Source organism: Sinohyriopsis cumingii, unplaced genomic scaffold (assembly GCF_028554795.1).
Source record: "Sinohyriopsis cumingii isolate HCF-2022 unplaced genomic scaffold, ASM2855479v2 utg000624l, whole genome shotgun sequence".
NCBI lineage: Eukaryota > Metazoa > Mollusca > Bivalvia > Unionida > Unionidae > Sinohyriopsis > Sinohyriopsis cumingii.
The window spans coordinates 3,395,036-3,416,327 of record NW_028315919.1 but is presented as its reverse complement, the minus strand read 5'-3'; the positions used below and the strand labels follow the sequence as shown (position 1 = coordinate 3,416,327).

General features: G+C 33.3%; 1 protein-coding gene across 1 annotated transcript in view; it reads left to right on the top strand.

Annotated features, from left to right (window-relative positions):
* Positions 1-14,104, top strand: part of LOC149773624 (ras-related protein R-Ras2-like) — a 64,784-nt gene extending 50,680 nt beyond the window's left edge. Inside the window, exon 6 of the mRNA XM_089946342.1 lies at positions 480-14,104. Within this exon, the coding sequence (XP_089802468.1) occupies positions 480-552 (73 nt within the window). The 3' untranslated portion in view covers positions 553-14,104. The remainder of the gene's footprint in view (positions 1-479) is intronic.
* The last annotated feature ends 7,188 nt before the right edge of the window (positions 14,105-21,292 follow it).

Sequence of the window (21,292 nt, the reverse complement as noted above, 5' to 3'; positions counted from 1 at the left end):
TAATACCCACCTTACAATAGGGGTAGCATTTTACTGAGTGACTTTATTGTGAGACATCAGTATATAATGTGTATAATACCCACCTTACAATAGGGGTAGCATTTTACTGAGTGACTTTATTTTGAGACATCAGTATATAATGTGTATAATACCCACCTTACAATAGGGGTAGCATTTTACTGAGTGACTTTATTGTGAAACATCAGTGTATAATGTGTATTATACCCACCTTACAATAGGGGTAGCATTTTACTGAGTGACTTTATTTTAAGACATCAGTGTATAATGTGTATAATACCCACCTTACAATAGGGGTAGCATTTTACTGAGAACTTTATAGTGAGATATCAATGTATAATGTTTATCATACCTGTGTTATACAAGTAGCACCATTTTATACTGAGTGAATTTATAGTAAATGACCACTTGTAATTTATACATTGTTTTCTGAATTGATTAATTATTTTTTTCTTTTGCAGAAAATTTCAGGCCAAGTATAGTCCTCAAGAAAAAGAGAGCCGCAAGAAGAAGAGGATATGTTCAATATTATGATAGGTTTCATGTTTGTATTTAAATTTTATGCATATAATATATCATATGTGTGCTGAATATTGCCCTATCTCAACATTGAAATGCCTTCCAGATAAAAATCTTGTAAAATGTTTTGCAGTATCAGGTGTAGGTTTTCTGGGAAAAGTACTTAAGAACAACCTTTCACTAGTAAATATGGGATTTAGTTTACATATTAAACCAGGGAACAAAAATATTAAAACATTTATTTTAACTAGAATTGATTTATACCAGATGTATTACTTTGCATATCTGAAATACATCTTTAGGAGTGTTACTGCATGAACATACCATGCAAATATTATTTTGTACATAAATTGGAAGGCAGTATCATAGTGCTGTTTTTGTATATGCAGAAAACAGAACACATACCCCAACTGTAGGGGCAGCAGGGCTTTTCAGTTTTCTTTACATTTGAAAAAAACTGTTTTAGGGCCCAAAAGGAGAACTACATCATGTGGTATTTGCTGCAACCAAGTATAAATATTTCATGTAACAGATGATTTAATTGGTCTAAATACTATCATGTGACCATGATTAGCTGTTAGTATTGCTGAATAAACTATTAGATTAGTTACCTAATAGTGCTATAAAAGAGTCACATGACCAACTAACTGATATTAGAGGGTAGTCTGTGATTCAAACATATACATTCATCTTTTATTTACATATATTAGATGAATAAGTACAAAATTTGCCTTATGTCTGAAAGCTCTCTGTAAGTTAATAAATCATATCAAATGTTCATTGATGGCATGGACAGGGCAAATTGGGACAATGGGAAAGTTTGTAAAGTGATTTGCACTCAGTGCAGACAGAAGTATTTCTCTTTTACCATGTCTTAGCTGAATATTATAAGTTGTGTTTATGCCTTTGTGTGTGTGTGTGTGAATGAGATAGAGGATGAGGGGGAGGGAGATGGGGAAAGTGCAGAGGTGACAGAGCATTACTGGGCTAATAAACTCAAAAAATCAGCTTTACTGACATGTACTTGATAATGAGTTTTTTGTTGTTGTTGTAGGGTTTAGCGCCATTTTTCAGCACACAATATGCTATACATGGCGGCTAGTATTAATGGTGGAGGAAGAACCCGGGAAAACCCCAGAAACAACCACCAACCCATGAAAAGTTACTGGCAAGCTTTCTCAGATACCCACATTGGCAGAATCCGAGACTCAAACCGGCGCAGACAGAGGTGAGATGGCAGTGATCCGTAATGGAGAGCACTTTAGACCACTCAGCCATTCAGGGTCACGATAATGAGTTTAAAACACCAATTGGAATGCCAGGGAAAAATCACAGAACTCTATCTCCCTATCTCTGTCAGTGACATACATTGAGCCATCAAAGGCACTTTGACATTTTTATTTAGGCTTGTTTTATATCTTTATTTTATATTTTTATCAAAAGATATATTTCGTTGTGTAGAATTTCAAAGCTGTCTGAAGATTGGCTTAATGATTGTTGTGCTATTAAAGAGCAAATACTTCTTTTATTTTTACAACTTGCTAATTTGAGGAGTGTTAACAAGGTTCTGATTTTTCTTTCAGGAAGATCAATCATTGTATTTTTGTAATGCTACAATAACTGTTTCAGGAAAGGGAAAACATTCTTATACATTGGGAATTGTAAATGTCACAAATGGAAAAACAAACAAAAAAAAAACAACTGAATGAAGGACAAATATAATTTGTTTAGAATTGCAATTATAAGAGTGCAATGTTGTTTATAACTCTACTGGTTATAGACTCAAAGAGCTTTTGTGATATCCTGTTGTCTCCCATTAGCACAAATTTGTTGTTGCTACTCAACGTTCAATAAAACTTGGTGTTCAAACTTCTCTACTTGATTCTTGGAGCTAATCATGGTCAGAATCAAATTGACATATGTTGATAGGTTTACAGCATGTGCAGAAATTAATTCACCCTCCCCCACTTCTTTTTGTTGCTGGTTTGCTTCATAAAGTAAAACTCTGCTGACCAGGAGTTCTGAATCTTGTTTTTGCTGGGCTTTGCTCATGGCTAATTGCTTCATAATTGGCTTCTAAAATGAGTCATACTTGAACACTATTCTGACAATTTGAACGATTATGCTTTGCATTTTATACATGCAGTAAAATCTTAAACATTGCTGCTGTTCACAGACTTGTCACAAATCTATAATACATATGGTTTAAACATTCTTATTCATTGGAAGAATATGTAATAACTTTTGTTCTCCTACATGCATCTAGCATCTCTTTGATTTACCTATATTAAGTTGTTCCACATCCTGATCATACCTCTGCAAATTAGCACAATGGGTTTACCCACTGCAGTCTTCAGACATCACACTAGCTATTGGCAGTCAGTTAAGTAATATGGGAAATTGTGGTTTATACCTGACCTGCTTGCCTTTTACTTGCTATTTAAAATGCCAAAAAGATTAGTTTTACATCAGCTTCAGTCATGACTGTTTACCATTTATACATGCTACATGTATCTGGCATACACTGAAAGTTGTTTTTTTCTTCTTCTGTTTTCTAAGTTTACTGAAATTGTGTTTTCTTGAAACACAACATTGTCAGGGGGTTTGGCAATGCAAAATCATGTTTTTATAATGACACACTTTGTTACAATTGATTAAAATCCGATCTCCACTTCACGTATGACGGTGGTTATCTGATTTTAATCAGATTGTGATGTGTTATCGTAGGCTTGTCAACATCTTGAAAATACATTTCTGCATTTCATCAGCGCAATCAAACTTTTCACTGGCAAGTTTGATTATTTTATTTCGTTAAGCCTAGCGGGCACCTCTTTTAGAATACAGAATGAACCCAGTCTGAAATTAGAGGGGCCCTCTGCATCTGGCTATTTGATTTTTTGAGCATTGTAGTTGGTATTATATACGTTGACATTGCTATTCCTCCTAAATGGAAAGTCATATTGGCATGGAGTTTTATCAGGAGACTTGCAGTGATTTGTTGGTGATCAAATAAGGCCACCATGATGGCCATGTTGAAAATCTTGTTGTTCCAGAATGAATAAACTTTATCATTATTAGGTTTTTACCAAAAGGCTGCTTATGACCTCTTATGATGTTTATTTGGTCTTGAATGAAAATGGTGCTGATATTCCATGCAATATGACCAGCGTGAAGGCCATCTTTAACATCTCTTTATTACTGCTCCTCCTGAATGGATGATCATATCGACATGGGACTTGACTTTTTATTATATCTAGTTGATCTTAAATAAAACTGATCTTACATTCATTATGTGCACATCTTGATGGCCATCTTGACAATAATTACCATTGGTGTAATGACTGCAGCCAAGTATGGTATCCCAGAATCAAGGGTAAATCCATACTGTTCTGCAATAAATCCCGTGTTTAGCCAATCAGAACTCAACAATTTGTCATGTGATGTATAAAAATACAAGTAGATCTAGATCTGAGCAGTTTATAGTTTTGAACAGTTTTATCAGGGTGTGAATGTTCTGTCTTTAATTTTATAAATCAGAAAGCAACCCATGTGAAGTGTAAATGACTGTATCTTTCAGAGATCCTTAATACCTGTATTTGCTGGACATGTCTGGTAGGTCAGCCATTTTGACCAGCACATACTCTGAGCAACCAGACATTGGTTATAGGAGTTCACAAATATCACTATATCAGTTTTCCTTTGTTTTGTTTATCCATTATACTTCTAAATGAAGTAAAGTAAAATTCACATGGTTTAGTTTTTATATATTGTTTCTTTGTCAACAAAAAAGATGTTGCTAACTAAGATATGTGGTTTGTAAAGCCTTGGCCAGAATTAAGGGAAAAAAAGATACTAGCAAATAAAATTCCTTCATCTGACATTACCAGAAATGCTGAATAATTGGGTGTGACATAGTTTCAGGGTAGTATGGCAGCATGTTGTCTGTTAAATAATTAACTTTTAAAAACAAAGTAAACTAAAATACTTTTGTAGGGTAAAATACTATTATATAATTTTTGAAAAGAATAAATTATGTTTCATTAATAATTTCTTTGAAAGCAAATAAATCATGGAAGGATTATACTAAAATTAAAGTAGCAGCAAGTCCAGAAGCAAAACTGAAACATTTACATGTACATTAAAACAAAATTATATCAGCATTTTCTTTGTTACAGTTTTTTAATCTCCATTAAATGTTTTTATATTAAATTTCACAAAAATTGGGTTGCCACATCAATCTTGGGGGAAAAATGTCTGGCAAAAGTAGTAAGAATTTAAGGATATTTGTTTGTCATTGTAGTTGTTATGAATGTATTTCAGGATAGCTGATGCCAAATAATTTCTCATTGTATTACCTTGAAATCCTTTTATTATGATTCAGCATTATTATTGTGCTTATATTCAGTGTACAGTTTTGCAGCTTTCCCAGATATCAAACAAATTCTGCATTTTTTTTTCTACTGAAGTTCTATCACTGTTTTTTGTCTAATTTCATTTTTAACAATGTGCATTTACCACTGCGTAATTTTGTCAGCATGGTTTTCACACAAACTTCACCAACAATATACCATGCACAGAGTTTTGTGTACTGTACTTACTATTCTCAGATTAAGTCTATGCATACTTGCAGGACTATAGTTAAATTACCTCAATATAAGAAAATGCAATTATTTGATGAACATATATGGCATGAAAAATTGTAGTGACTTCAGTGTTTTTTATATAATTGCCTTTGAACACAAAAATGGTCATGAAAGTGTTATGCAAATAGACAAAAACTATTCAACCTTGGTAATTTTGTTTCCGGTACAATAGTAAGCATTTTTAATGAGCCCCACCTTGAAACATTATGTCCAGATATACTTTATTTGAACAATAACATCTAAAAGAAAGTTGTTACTGCCTTTTTTTAACCATGATATAATATTTACTAATTCTTGCCATTGAAACCTGTTTAAACATTGCAATAATGTGTTTAACTTTGAATCATTTTGGAAACCTTTGGTAAATTTCTCCTTTGTAAACCAAATTAATATCTTTAGTTCTGAAGTCCGTCTTTATTGTACTGAACCACATAAAAAGTTTTTCCTGCAGAGAGATACTTTTTGCTTTGTTTTTTTATAATTTGGTTCATTTTTTTATCTTGAAAAATACTGAATGAATTACAAATAATTTCTATACTTAATTATTGTTACTTTTTTAAAATGGCTGCATTTACTTCTTCATGGAAACTGTGAATATGACCTTTCTGTATCAGGCGCTTATTTCTTCATCTTTAATTTAGTTTATACTTGAATATTGCTTTAAAAAGGATGGCAAGGTAAAATATAATCAAGGTACATAAATCATGTTAGTCTTTTACATGGAAACATCATCAACAAGCAAATCAAGATTTTCACAGTACAGTTAATCAGGAATATGATTATTTGCTTTATATCCATGTTCTAATTTATTATAGTGGAGAAGGGAAAGTGCTTTATTTTATTTGTATTTGTTAAAATATTGTCAGAAAAAAAATTGAGTCTGTATTTATTCATTTATAACCTTAAAGATTTTGTTGCCAGTACATATTTGTGACTTGTATCATAACTTACTGACTGCATCTTAACTTGTATGAGTTTATGTGTGCAGAGTGTGTTATGCCATTTATGTGTGTACTTATAAAATGTCCTTTTTTCAGAATTATGAAACATATTTTAAGTTTTTCCTGTATTTTCAACAAGAAATACCAAATCTTTGTTCCAAAACAAAAAAGATTATATTGGATTTCATTGATGATTAAAAGTTGATTTTGAATTGACAGACTGATTGATAAGGTATGACAGAATTAACAGGCAAGATCCTTTTATAGCTTTGGTTTTGAAAATTTAAATTATTTGACAAGTATCACAATTTTAATTTGAAAGAAGCACAGATGTAAGTTTTTATTTATCACATGATGAAATATACTGATTTTAATTGATGAAACTATAAATTAGAGAATATTCTGAAATACATTTAGATGCATGGTATCATGACATCACTTGTGATGTTATGAGGTGTTATTATGAGTGTTTATAAGTAAAAATTATGATATGGGTATATTCAGCTAAATAACACAGTAGTCGTGTTTATCCATGTTATCTATAAGTGGATGGTTTCTATAGTTTAGTATCTCTCGGGGGCAGATCTCTGAAAAATTCATTTTTTCATAAATCCAGCTTATCATAAAACATAAATCAGCATTTCAAGTAAGAAATGTTTCTGCTGACTTTGAAATCTTAACTGACATTTAGAAATCCAGTCTTTTAATTGGTAAGAACATTTTGGAATAAGATTTGGACATCTAATTGATTTTTATGACAAATTTCTTTATCATGTTTAGATTATAAATTAGCAATCACTGCATATTAAAGCCCTGATATTTAAACTTCTTGTATGAATACTTTTTTATCATGTAGTAAATCAACTACTTTTTGCAATCATAAAACTTTTTTGTGATTTAACAGGAACAGACATATAAAAAAATATTTGTGACTGAAAGATTACTACAGTAAAACCCATCTTGAAAAACCACTGCTATGTGAGACCACCTGTTTTGAGAGACCACACTCTCAATGCACAAATTTGTTGATTATATAGCATTTTGACCTTTTATGAGAGGCCATAATGTTTTGGCAAAAGAGGTGGTCATTCAAGACAGGTTCTACTGTATTATACAAAATAATATAATATTAGTTATCTTTTATTCAGGAAATATTTATGTTGCAAGTCGCAATTAAAAATGTAGAGAAAATATAATCAGGCCCAGATATTTTAATGTGCAGTCTAATGAAGTTTTCAGATTCTCTCAGCTTTGACAAATTCTTTTATTTTAAAGAGAAGGAAAGATACATAATACATTTAAGTTCACTAAATAAAGTGAATTTTCTATTTTATTTCTTTTTTTCACCCTCTGTTATAAATTTAAATTATGTCAAGAGCATTGTATGTGATACTTTGAAATTGATGGAAGATTTGGATGACACTTGGTTGGCTAGCAGCAGGAATGAGTAACAAGTCAGTAAATTAAAGCTGTCAGATTATTGTTTATATAGATGATTTTTATGTCATGTTCGTTCCTTAGCTTTTGCAGCAGTTTTTTATACAAAACTTTTTTCAGTATTTTATGTAACTACTGCTTATTTTATGTCGTACTTTAAGCCATTCCATTTCCCTGCTGTTTGCTTCATAATATATATCTTTGAGTTTCCAGTGTCAGTTATTGTGTGTGGAGTTAAAACATAGAGAAGTGAGTACTGTGAATTGTGAACTGTTTGCAGGTTAATTAGTGCATGATATTCATGTATGATTTTTTGTTTTTGACTCTGTACTATGTTTTTAGCACCCATATATAGAGGACAGGTTTGGGTATGAACCAGAAAATTATACAGATAAAATAACAATGATACACTGATGATAAGACCATTCAGATTAAATTTTATCTCATCACCCTTAATGGTGACAATGAATGTATTGTTAACATTTAAGCACACTGTGCTCTGATATTGTGAAGGCACTATATATTTCTGTATGCCATGATATACATTGTGATTTAATTAAAATTTGTTCTAATTCTTGTTCTTTTTGACATAAGTATAACTTTGTTTACTTTTATGACTTTTTGTAAATTTTTATAATGCAAAATTGTTCATGTACTGTTATCTGCATTCCTTAAAAATAGGACAAACTCTTTCCATTTTTCACATAGTTTTCTATTTATTGTAGTACTAGTACCTTAGATAATTTCACATTACCTTTTGAAATATTCATGCAGTGATCTAGTCCTAATTTTGAAACAGCCAATATGAGTGACCTACTTTCTTCATTATGAATATTATTATAGAATATGTCATGTGTTGTATGTATTATTGTTCTCTTGTTTTAGACACCCATTTGGTGTCTTCATATTTAAAAAGGGACAAATTGCCTATTTCAAAGTATAAACAAGATTAGTAATGCTTAATTTTTTATTATAAATTGATTATTTTGCACCCTGATTTGGCTGTTATCTTGGGGTTTTCTGTGGGTTATAATAATTCTGTTTTTTTCCAAGGGGTAGAGAAGTTCACTCATTATATTACATTGCAGCATCATTTACTTGATGTCGTCAATGCATTTTTTTATAGGATGCAAATTGTACATCAACTATTGATATTTCTGGATTGAACCTGCAGAAAAAATAAATGATAGGCAGGAAAGGAATCCTTCAGCAGATGTGTGGATAGGATAGTAAGATTTAACTCTCAGGAAGTAATATTTGCGCCAGGGACTTGGCAAAGCATGTTTATGACATGTTATCTGATTCACTCTGGTTAGGTTTCCCAATTTAGTTCACATATTGGGAAGATTCTTTTAACTCCCTGACTGTGGTGAATTTTTGCAAATCTAGAACAAAGTTGAGATTTCTGTTTGCAGCCTTTTCTTAAACTTATTCCACTTCCATTCCCATGCATATATTTTGATAATGTTTATAAGTTTATTCATAAAGACTCAAAATTGATGAGTTTGCTCTGAGAATAATCGGAACTCATTGGAGCAAACTATTACAAATGCTGCATTTGATCTTTAATTATAATTATGTTACAAACTACAATGGTAGTGTCAAGTATTGTAGGCCAGAACAGAAATCATACAAGTCTTGAGCTTCTGTTTGAGCTTGAGATTATGTTTCAACCAATCAAAAATGATTTTATAGTGGTCCCATCTTATATGGCCACCCACCCTAATGCACTGGGAAAGTGGCCATATAAGGTGGGTGACCAGTCTAGAGGGGGACTATATTTTGTGACAAGTATGTATATGTAATAATAAAGCTACAGATAACTTCAAAGCATTTAATATCTTCATTTAAAAGTAGCGCTAATTATTAAAAGGTTCTTCTTGTCTTAAGAACTGACTTAATTCAAGTTAACATACAATAGTAGCTCTTATTCATAAGCGTGAAATGCAAATAGGGTATTGCGGACATGCATATGGCAAAACCATTCAAAAACGTCATTTAAATCTTGGTACATACATTGCTTGGAATTTAAAATAATGCTCTTTCCATTTACTCCATTTTCCCACTGCCACAGAATATCCTCCTTATCTGTTACAATGTTGTATATTTGAGTCTTCCCAACATAATTTCTTTTGGCAAGTACTCTTGAACTCTCCCAGTTGTCATAAGGCCGAATAACTTTTACTTTGTCTTCTAAAGTATCAGTTCTCCATTTATGTGATGACATGTTAAAGTTTTGTAATAATTTATTCCTGTGCTGCTAATTGTTCAGTACTGCAACTTAATTATGCAGATGAAACTTTTGTAGAGTCGATGAAATGCCTTGTTTATAAAGGAATTGATGTACTGTCACATGATTTTTTGGTCTTTGTCTGGTACCCTATTTTGTTAAAGGTTAATTCTCTGTGTGTTATTCCACAAAATGTGTTTTTAGCCTATGCTGACCATGTTATGATCTTGACAATTACAATTACATCTGGTCATAATCATCAAAGAAACAAAACTCAACTGCTGTGTGATGCCCAAAACTATATCACATTGTTGTTGACCCCATTCCTGTAAACTTTGGCATTAATGATATAATATTAACCTTAGTGGTACATGTACTTTAGCCAGTACTTTCAGTAACGATAGCCTGACAACAGGAAACAGAGATTGGTAAAGATAATCAGATTACTTACCATACCGTTTGAATTACAAATTGGTTCTGGACACATTAAAATAAAATGTGGCCCCTCGTGAAGGGTAAATTTATCTTTTTTTGCACTATTATGGTGGCTGCTGGTCATGCTAGATGGGTGGCCTTGCTTGAGGGGTGCTTTTTGAATACAAACTCATCAATGCCAAGGGATTCTGACCATTAAAAGAAGATGGTGACTGGTCGGGGGCGGCTTTTCATGAGCTGGACCACTGTACTTTCATAAAGGTTATTTCTGATTGGCTTATATTGGAAACTAATCTCAGAGTTGTATCATGTCCAGGCCAGAACTTTTTAGACATGCTTTTTTAAATCAATGTGAACCATTAGCACAGATTAATAAGATGACCATTTTGTGACATGGCTGTGTACTTGGTTTTGCATTGGATTCCTTTGAACTAATGCACCTAAGTTTCTCCTGATCAGAGAAATGTTTTGCACAAAGCTCTCAGTATATGCTTTAACCTTTCTACCAATGTTGAAGTCTTTTTAAATCACTGTATAATTGCTGTTTTATCTTGATGGTTGAAAGTTATGTGCACTCAGGTGTCATGATAGCTGTTTTTAACATCAGAACATAATGCACGTTTTGTAAATGATATCTCATAAGTGGTGAATATAAATCTCCCTTAATCTGACCACATATTCTCAGTACTTTGTAATGTGACCTTTGGAAGGCTCTTTGGTAATGACTGATAGTCTTTAAACATTTTTTTTATTTTCCCAGGTGTGGTGGAGTTGGTTTTATATATCTTCAAGAGTTCCAACATCTTCTTTGTTTTACAACATTTTTCAGTGCTAGCCAACAGTTTCTGTTTTGTTCAGGTCAGAACTGTCTGCAGCCCAAATTAGTTGTGGAATATTATTCCTCTGTTTCCATTTGTCTGTGTCTCTGGACCAATGAATATGTGCATTCTCATCTTGGTACAGTTGATTGGAGAAGTGCTTTTCAATAACAGGACATAGGAAATTTTCAAGAATATAAATATATTTGGCACTGTTCATATTAACATCAGTAAATAATACTGTCTCTCAACCATTCTCAACACTCCATGTAATCTTCCTCCTACGCTATGCAAAATGTTATTTTGTATTTCCCACATGAATACACAAATTTTGACATACAGTTCTTCGGAAAAAGCTCTCCATAGAATGCAGATGTCTCTGGATATTTCTCCTAGATACACTTTGAGACACAGACACATTTTGTAAATTGGTTCTTTCCAGCAGTAAATTTCTGCAGTTCACTTTTACAGTCAGCAAAAGATTATTTCCTGTGTCTTGTTTTTTGTTGTTGTTGTTTTGGCTTGTTTTGTGCACATTACCCCTCTCACAAAATTTTAAAAATTTTCAAAATTGTGGAGGGATGAATTCTTAATACTTGTGCAAATTGTACAGGGATGAATTCCTAATATTGTGCAACTTCTACTGGGATGAACTAGTACTTATGCAACTTGTACAGGGATGAATTCTTAGCACTTGTGCAAATTGTACAGGGATGAACTCCTAGTACTTGTGCAAATTGCACAGGGATGAATTCCTAGTACTTGTTCAAATTGTACAGGGATGCATTACTAGTAATTGTGCAGCTACATGAATGAATTCCTAGTACATATGAAACTTGGACTGATTCATATTCCCTTCTAAATCATAGACGCAGTGGTTTGTTTTTGCTCTGACACTATTCTTTTCCATGACCTGTCACATTGAAATATGTGGCCACTTACATATCGTAGGCAATCCAATTTTTAGAAACTTAATATGCTAAAATTAGACCCAATATGCCAGAGTGCAAGACATTTCAGTGATGGGAAGAAGATGGTGCTAGTACTTTTGTCGAACATTACCAGGGGAGCACTAGGAACATATTACTATCAGTTGTCATGACAATTTTAACAATTCAGGCACCTGAGCCTACATGAAACACAGAAAAGCCCATGTCTTATGTTTTCTACATGGACCTGGTACCAAAACTAATCAGTGGCATTTTGAATATCCCATAACAGCAAGAGTATACTGTTAGGTTCAAAACTACTCTGTAATTCACAAGAGTTATACATTTTTACAAGTAAATCTTCTAGATCTCTGACGGAAGAATGTTTAACATCAGGTCCTGCAAGTCATTCAGATATACAAAGTATTTGACTAATTGCTTTACCAAGGTGTGACCATAGTTGCTAATGTTTTATCAAGTAATGTAAATATCCATCCTGTTTGCTGTGAAGCAATGTGAGCATATGGAGTGGGGGCTGTGCCATATGTACTGCATGTAAATGGATATATTAATAACTTTCTATGTGCTTTTTGTCATTTACATGGTCTTGTTTGCTATATTCATTGTGCCAGTAATTTATGGTTCTTGGGTTTTTTCTTTGTTGAATTTTGTTAGTGTTATGTAGAATTTAATTTTTAATTTTTTCTATACTTAAGGGCATCAGTTTTTGTGGCTTATGAAAAATGATATTTGTGTTTAACATTTAATGTCATGGATTTTCAGATGGGTCATATTGTTTCCACAGAAGGATCCTTGTTCATTGGGTCTTTAAAATTGGGACTTAAGACAACTACAAAATCCATGAAAATTACTACCCCACAAAATATAGTGATTTCACAGTGTGCATTTGTTCAGATTTTTAAACTATAATTTATGATGTACAGTATACTGAGATAATAAAACAACACTCAAGCATACAGTACTGATTTTAGAGCATGGAAATTAAACATTTTTCACTTCATAATATTTGTGAATTTAATTTTTCAAATGATAATATTTTAAACAAGAAATAAATATACAGTACTAGAGCATCATGTTATTTCTTTTTCAATCCATATTTTCAAACACTGGATACATCAATTTAAGTACAATGGTTTACTTTTGGTCATAGTGTCCATATCACTACAGCACTATGTATGGACTTACTTTATAATGAGTGGCATAATGATGAGGGATAGCTGTAGTAGTATGTGTATTATAAGTATTGTTTGAATGAGGTATGTCTGTCCTGTTGTATGTGTATTATAAATATTGTTTGCATGATTTATGAATGTCCACATTGATATCAATATAAGAAACTATGTAAAATGTAGTTGTTACCTTGTATAGAAGCAAATTTATTCTTTTGTGTTCATGTAGTACTTGAATCATTGCATGGTACAATCTTTAAGATCAGTTTTAACTGAAACCATGTGTCAAAATTTGAACACCAGTCTAAAAGAGAGTCATTTGATATTTTTCTGAAGCTGATAGTGATATATAGACAGTTTATACAGTTGAGTTTATCAGGACTGTTCCAGTAAAACATACCTGGGATCCAGGGAAGGCACTTTTGATTGGGGTAGATGCAATTTAAAATTTTCTTATCATTTTAATATGAAGTCTTTGAAATTAATGTACCCTGGCATATATTTTTAAAATACTGCCTTCCCTGCATGTTTAAATGGAACAGCCTTCACTTCATTTTCCATAAATAATCTTCATGAGTGGTAGGAAGTGTTTGAAAATTGTTCTTTCATAGCTATACAGCTGAAATTATATTTACTGCTTTTCTCTTTTTTTCGGCTGTTCAGATAAAATTTTCATTAAAATGCTGAAACTGTTTACATGTACAAGACTAAAACTAGGTGTGTGAAATGTCAGAATCAACTGCATGTAAAAATGACATGTAATGCCTCACATGTAAAGTATTTACTTTTGTCATTATTACACATGGTACACAGGTCTGAAGTCAGTTGTATCATTGTTCTTCCATCAACTTCATCATTCCCTTCTAGTCTTGGAAGAAAATTATGATAACATTGTGCCTATGATCTGTTGTTCAGTAGAAATCCATTAAAATCATCAACCAATTCACTGTTGTCTCTAGTTTCATTTGATATACCTATAATTAGTGTACAGTACATGTCATCTAATTAGGTTTTACGTTTTGCAAGAAATTTACAAAACATTCTTTGTTTTTTTTTTTTTTTAAATCCCCTCTGAGGATAGTGGTTGTTGTTGTTGTTGTTGTTGTTGTGGGGTTTAATGCCATTTTTCAGCACACTATAGGCTATGCATGGTGACCAGTATTAATGGTGGAGGAAGAATCCGGGAAAACCCTGGGAAGAACCACCGACCTACGAGAAGCTACTGGTGAGCTTTTTCACGTACCCACATTGGCCGAATCCTATACTTGAACCCATGCAGACAGAGGTGAGATGGCAGTGATCCGTAACGGAGAGAGCTTTAGACCACTCGGCCACTCTGGGCCCCAAGTATAGTGGTAGCATTGCTGTCATAAAGAACTAAACACTGTTTTGCAGGCCCAAGACTGAGGTTTTGTCCATTTGTCACACTTCCATTTCAGCTCCATAATTTTAATGCCATTTGAGATACCACTTATAATTTGAGTAAAACTGCAAACAAAAAATATCCTTATCTTCCATTACATAATGCACCTGCAGATCAGGGTTTATGCTATTTGTTCTACTGATCACTCCAGATCTGTCTGCATTATGCAGTGGCTGATCTGGGTCTGTGCAATTTGCAGTTGGACCTATAAGTAAGTAGATATGGTAAGGGATGAAACTTGGTATACTAATACATCATTATTAGAACATGTCACATAATACATTAGGGTCTTGTTTTCTAACTCAAGGTCACTAGTCATTATTGTAAGTTTCTGTTACAATTTCCTTTCTACTTTATAATTTTAAAGTCATTTGAGATTAAGGGGTGAAACTTGGTGTATATGATAAGGCATTTTTTTTTATAGATAAGGGGTGAAACTTGGTGTATATGATTATCTAGTTCACTGCTATTCATTTCATCACATTGGAGTTTAGTATACTGTAGTTCAGAATATCCTGACATTATTGTGGTGTACTGCATCAAAAATAAACAACAGGGCATAACTGAATGATGTGGCAGTGGTGATACATTTCCATTTGATTGAGCAAGGCTGGTGTCATAATTACAATCTTATTTAAAATCGTTTTGAATCTAAAAAAAATCTTTCACTCAATGATCAAATTTGAATTGACAAAATTTTCTGCACAAATTTACATTGTTAGTGTTTGAAATTAAATCTTGAAAACATCTTCAAACTTTTATACTACAATTTCAGACTTTACAGAGAAAAAAATGTGAGGACCTTTGTCAATTGTTTTTAACAAAATAGGTATGTCTGTTGTATTCAGATTTTATAGTCATAATTGGGTCTTTGGATATTTTTATACTAATTTTAATATTTAATACAAGAGACAACTACAACAATTCTTGTTTCTAAAGTTTTGCCTGCTAAAGGTCACTTAAAATTCTTTATTTCTCATTTTGATTGATCTGTTAGAAAAGCAGAGGTATAGGTTGGTATTCCTGTCCCCACTTGACCTACATCACAGTAGCATTTTCTGAAAACATAATGGAAAAGCCAAAATATTGTCAGCAAGTTTGCTTCAGTAAAAAGCATAACTCATAAACATTTTCACCAGAAGACTAATTGTGGTGTCTTGGCGGTCTTCAAAATGTTGTGCTGATCCTGTGAAACCGAGATGGGTAAATCTGATAGAGCAACAAGATGTCAAGGTGTACAATGCTATGCATGTAACAAAAGGGGCCATGTAAAATCAAGTCCTAAAAGAAAGGGTCCCATACATAAGGCAGCTGTAGCAATACGTAACAAGAACGGTTCTGATAGATTTTTCATGAAGATATTCCTTTATTCGGTACATGTATGTTCCTGGAAGCGCACATACCAACAGCGTGCGGTAGTGTTAACGGTCAGGCGGTCATAGTTTTATGTGATGCCGGTTGCACATGTTTGGTTATCAAATGTAGTCTTGTTAAGGATAACCAAATGCTCAGACAATCAATTTCATACCTGTTGCAAGAGTTAGGACTGATGTGTGTGTGATTTGGATTTTTAACGTAACTTAACATTTTTTCAGTCATATCACCATGATGTCTGCAGTGTGGCAGCTTATAGTGATGTCTAACACTGGGGTATCATTCCACAAACATGAAGTTTGATGTCCCACCCAGTCACATTATCATAACACCAGGCCGACCAGTCCTAACATGAATCTTTTAGCGCCAAGCACAGCAGCTGTTAGTACTATTTTCATAAGTCTTTGGTATAACTCGGCCAGTGATTGAACCCACGACTTCCCGCATCCGAGGCAGACATTCTAACATTAGGCCATCGGAGCAGTCAGTTTAGGACAAACTCCTTTCTTGACTGGAACTGTTAGGATTGAAACACCTTTCTTGATTATAACAGTTGATGTGCTCTGTATGGATTATCCAATTTACAATTTGACAATCGGCAATGTTGAAGGGTCTTGTCTGCCGACTAAAGAAGATTTTAATACACACGAAGCTCTGGTCATTGAAGCACGAGTGCAAACCTGGCAGGAGAAATGCACGTTTTGGAAGTTAACCATCCCCAAATCAATTGAAGGAATCTCTTGTGACGAATTCCTCTGGAAGCAGGAGCATGACACATCCACAAGTTCGATTAATGAGAAAATCACATCTAACTACATTAAACACTGTGAAGGAGGGGGTAGTTTGATGTTTGTCAGAAGAAATGGGTCAATTCATAGGGAATCTACCACACAAGGGGGGAAAGAAATATTTGCAATTAATAGTACCTCAAAAATGCCGGTCTCGTGTATTGAGGGCAGCTCATGAACCAAGCATGGCGGGTCATCTGGGTACGGGAAAGACTACCAGCAGAGCACTGGCAGAGTTCTACTGGCCTGGTGTAAATAGTGACGTAGCTAGGTTTTGTAGGTCTTGTGACGTATATCAGAAAACTTTGTCTAAGGGGAGAGTTTCACATGTTCCCCTAGGCCAAATGCCCTTGATCGACACGCCTTTCAAAAGAGTGACTGTTGATATTGTCGAGCCCATACAGCCTGTAACTGGTAAGAAAAACAGGTATATCCTTACACTCACAGATTATGATCATTGATCCAAACATCCATTCAGGTCTATCCTGTTACAAGTTGTATGACTAGTTGAGGGAAGGTTAATTACTTTAATGATGTTATCAACATTGACAATCTTCATTACCTTTTTTCATGAAAAAATCTTGAGACATACCTGCATTCTTCTATGTTGCACTTGTTTCTCAGCTCAGTGTAGTTTGCATCAGCTTCTTATGTTTCAGTGTAATTTTTTATATTTCTTTGATGACTCTTATTACCTTTCACAACATTGGCTGTATTGTTGTTCATGTGTTGTTAACTGAGAGAGTTTTTCCTATCTTATCTCTTGATCAGTACAAATTTGTGTGACATTCAAGTTTTAACTCTCTCATTTTCCATTGCTCAGTTATATTTGTGTGACATTCAAGTTTTAACACCCTCATTTTCCATTGCTCAGTTATATGTCCCATTCTAGAAATATATATCTTCAATTTTTTCTTCTCAAGGCTTAATGTTGTTGTTGTTGTTGTTCTAGGGTTTAACGCCATTTTTCAGCACAGGATAGGCTATACATGGCGGCTAGTATAACTGGAGGAAGAACCCTGGAAAACCCAGGGAAGAACCACCGACCCATGAGAAGCTACTGGCTGGCTTTCCCACGTACCAACGTTAGCCGAGCCTTGGACTCAAACCCACGCAGACAGAGGTGAGATGGCAGTGATCCGTAACGGAGAGCACTTTGGACCACTCGGCCACTCGGGGGCCCCCTTAAGGCTTAATACTGTTGTCTTTGTGTTGCAATTCCATCATATACATTGATTGAATAATACTTTCTGTTGGTTTCCAATTGTTCAACAAGTCATCCTTACATTTCATACTTCAGTCTTCTTATGGTCTTGGTCTTCCAGATCTTTTTAAACATAGTGACAGCTCTAGCTCATAAAATATGCCCTCTGTATTCTCTCCATTCAAGTCTTCCAGTTTATAAACAACTGACCATCAAGTATTATTTACCTGATTTGGAATATTTGTTTGAAGTTAGAAAACAGCAATCCTTTGTTTCACCAATTTTGAATGTATGTGTTCCAAATCTGTTGATAGATTACTTGTTAGATTCATCTATACTTTTAATCTATTTCAATTTGAATCATGTCTGTTGATGTTTGATGTTATTATATTCTTGAATTAACTTAGGTGAAACATCAACCCATTCTCTGGTTTCATTTTGTGTGAAATACTTCCACATACTAGTTTTCAATGTTCTGTTATACCTTTTCAGTACTGATACTTTTTTGGCCAAATAAATTGAAAACTTCATTGTTTCTTTCGCCATCAAATTCTTCACCCTTTTGTAAAACTCTTCACCCTCATGAGATAGTACATTGTCAGGCTTTCTCTGTTTCAAATGTCTGCAAAAATATTGTGCATATTATTTCCCCGTTTTAATTACCTAAGTCACTATTAAAATGTATTTGTATATATTGTTGTATATTTGATAAGTTTTGGTGTCAACAAAATGCTTGCCACTGATCATTCACATGAGTAACAGAGATCCTTCTGTTCAGGAATTATTTTTCTTCCTAACTTGTGTAACATGCATATTGTTTGGTTGAGAAACTTTCAGTCATAAATTTGATTTCATTTTCTTTGTTCCCACAACTGACTTATATTTATGTAAGCAACTGTACTTCCGGGATCATTGCAAAGGTGTCTTAAATACTGTCCTTTCAGAATTAAGATTATAAATGGATATGATGTAATTATAGAATGAGACTTGTATCATCACAAAAAAAGTACATATTGAAGTGTATATCATTTATTTAATTTATGTGTATAACAAAGAGGCCTAAAATAAATTCTTGGGTCACACCAGCTCTAATACACCTCCATTATGAAGACATGCTAAGAAGTATAACTCTTCTGTTTTTAAGACAGATCCAAAACCTGGTGCCAGTAGCTTTCAATTTGTGGATGTCCTCTATGAAACACATGCTTAAAAGCTTTATTTATGTTGCAAAAAACAATTCTATTTTCCTTACCAGAATCTACTGCTTTGCAAAATATGTAGAGGTATGTTGACATTAACTGTAGAATTATGGGAATAAAGCCAGACAGGAAGGGTGTAAGAATGTTATTTCATGAAAGTAATTAAATATGTGGTTTCATAATTAGTCATTCAAGAACTTTGCCAGCAGTGTTGACAAGTGATCTTGGTACTTAGATACAACAGAATGGTCACTCTTTTTTTAAAGCTAGACAAACATTTGCTTCTTTCCAAGAGTCTCGAAAGGTGGCTTTTCAAAGAGACTGATACAAAGATTGCTGCTCTAATGTTCAATATTTCCATCACCTCTCTGAAAACTCGTGAACATAATGTATAATTACTCCTTCAATTATGATGTTCAAAGAATTTCATGTTACTGTGTTGTAATTTTACATTACCACAATTATATCATTTTATTAAGTTCATTTATCTAGTAGCAAGATTTCATTAGTATGGTGTGTTTCAGTAGAAAGCAAAGTGCTCCAATACTAAGGTTTATGAAGATGGCGTGGTTTTGTTTTGATGCAGTAGTTGATAGTTTTGTTTCAGCAGTGAAAGGTTGGATTGGTTTTGCAAGTGTGTAAGCTATGCACATTATTTTTGTGTGATTTTATTAAATAATGTAACAAGTGCTTCATTTACATTTTTTCCACATTTTAATGCAGCAGTAGTTTATTAGTGTTTCATCTCTGAGAACTTTTTATGCATTCGTGGGCTGATGACACTTGAGGCATTTTAATTAATGTATGAACTAAATCTACAGCGTCTCAACCTTCTTGTATGAATAGTCAATAATTCAGTGAATCAGAAGAAAACAGTAAGAAAATGACCAGCTAATAACCAAAGATTTGATTACTGTTTGCTTCTTTCTTTAAAGCAATGTTTTGAGAGAGCATTGATTACAGTATCCATATAAAACTAATACAGCATGTGGATTCTTTGAATACATGCATGAAGAGAGTAAGTACATCCTCTAATCATCAGAAATATGTTAATCATGATATTTATTATGCCATTTGTGAAAACAGTGTGGATGACCTGATGTTAATAAAAAATGGCTTTGAATTGTATGTTAATGTTTGCCCCATTTAAAGAACATTACTGATTTTTGCAAGTTGTATTAAACTTTTCACTGATTTTCATAAACAGCATGCACATGTGCCCACTGTTGCCATATCAGCATCTATACACTAAGTATCAAATGTCACATGAACAAAGGAAAAAAAAAACAATATTGGTACTTTAGAAATGTACCAAGACAGAATGCAAGTGAAACTGCATGGAATAGAGTTGTTACCCAGTTTCTATGACATGAAATCAATCCAAATTAAAGCAAATTTTTTCTTCATGCTTATAATTTATACATATTTCAAAGTCTTTGTTAAGAATGAACCAATTGGATCATTTCTTTGTTTGAATACTGTATGATAGTAGAATGGTTTACCTGGCATAGTCAACCTTTCTCTTCAATAATCCAACATTGAAAGTATAAAAAAAATCAGGCAGTTAATATTGTGCACACTGGGTACACCAACCATCTATTAGAATCAACTTTATTATATGAAGCCAGGAAAGAGTCCAAAAAAGGAAGAACTCTTTTACATCAAGAAGTATGAACAGCCCAAAAATACCAATATCTGATAAATCAAATTAAAAAGGAATTTTGAGTCATCTAATAAATAAACATCATTTTGATTTTATTATTCAATGAATCATAGCTAATTCTGCTTAAGATTATTAAGGGGCAGTGATTATAGTGCTTTCAGCATAGATTTGAGAAAATTCAAAATGCATTAGATTGTTTAGGGTATGTTCCCAATCATTTGTATATAACTGGAAGGGTCTATTGACCTGAAATGCAGTATGTTACATATTATACATAAACATTTGAAAGGGTCCATCAAACAAGATGGGTATGTTCCCCATGATTTGTTGACACTTGGAAGTGGCCATGGACGAGAAATGGGTTGTTTCCCATTATCTATAGATATTTCGAAGGGTACATTTACCTACAGTATATTAGTCTGCATTATGAAACTTCACTGATATACATGGGCAATAGGTGATTGTTCAAAAACAAAAGCCA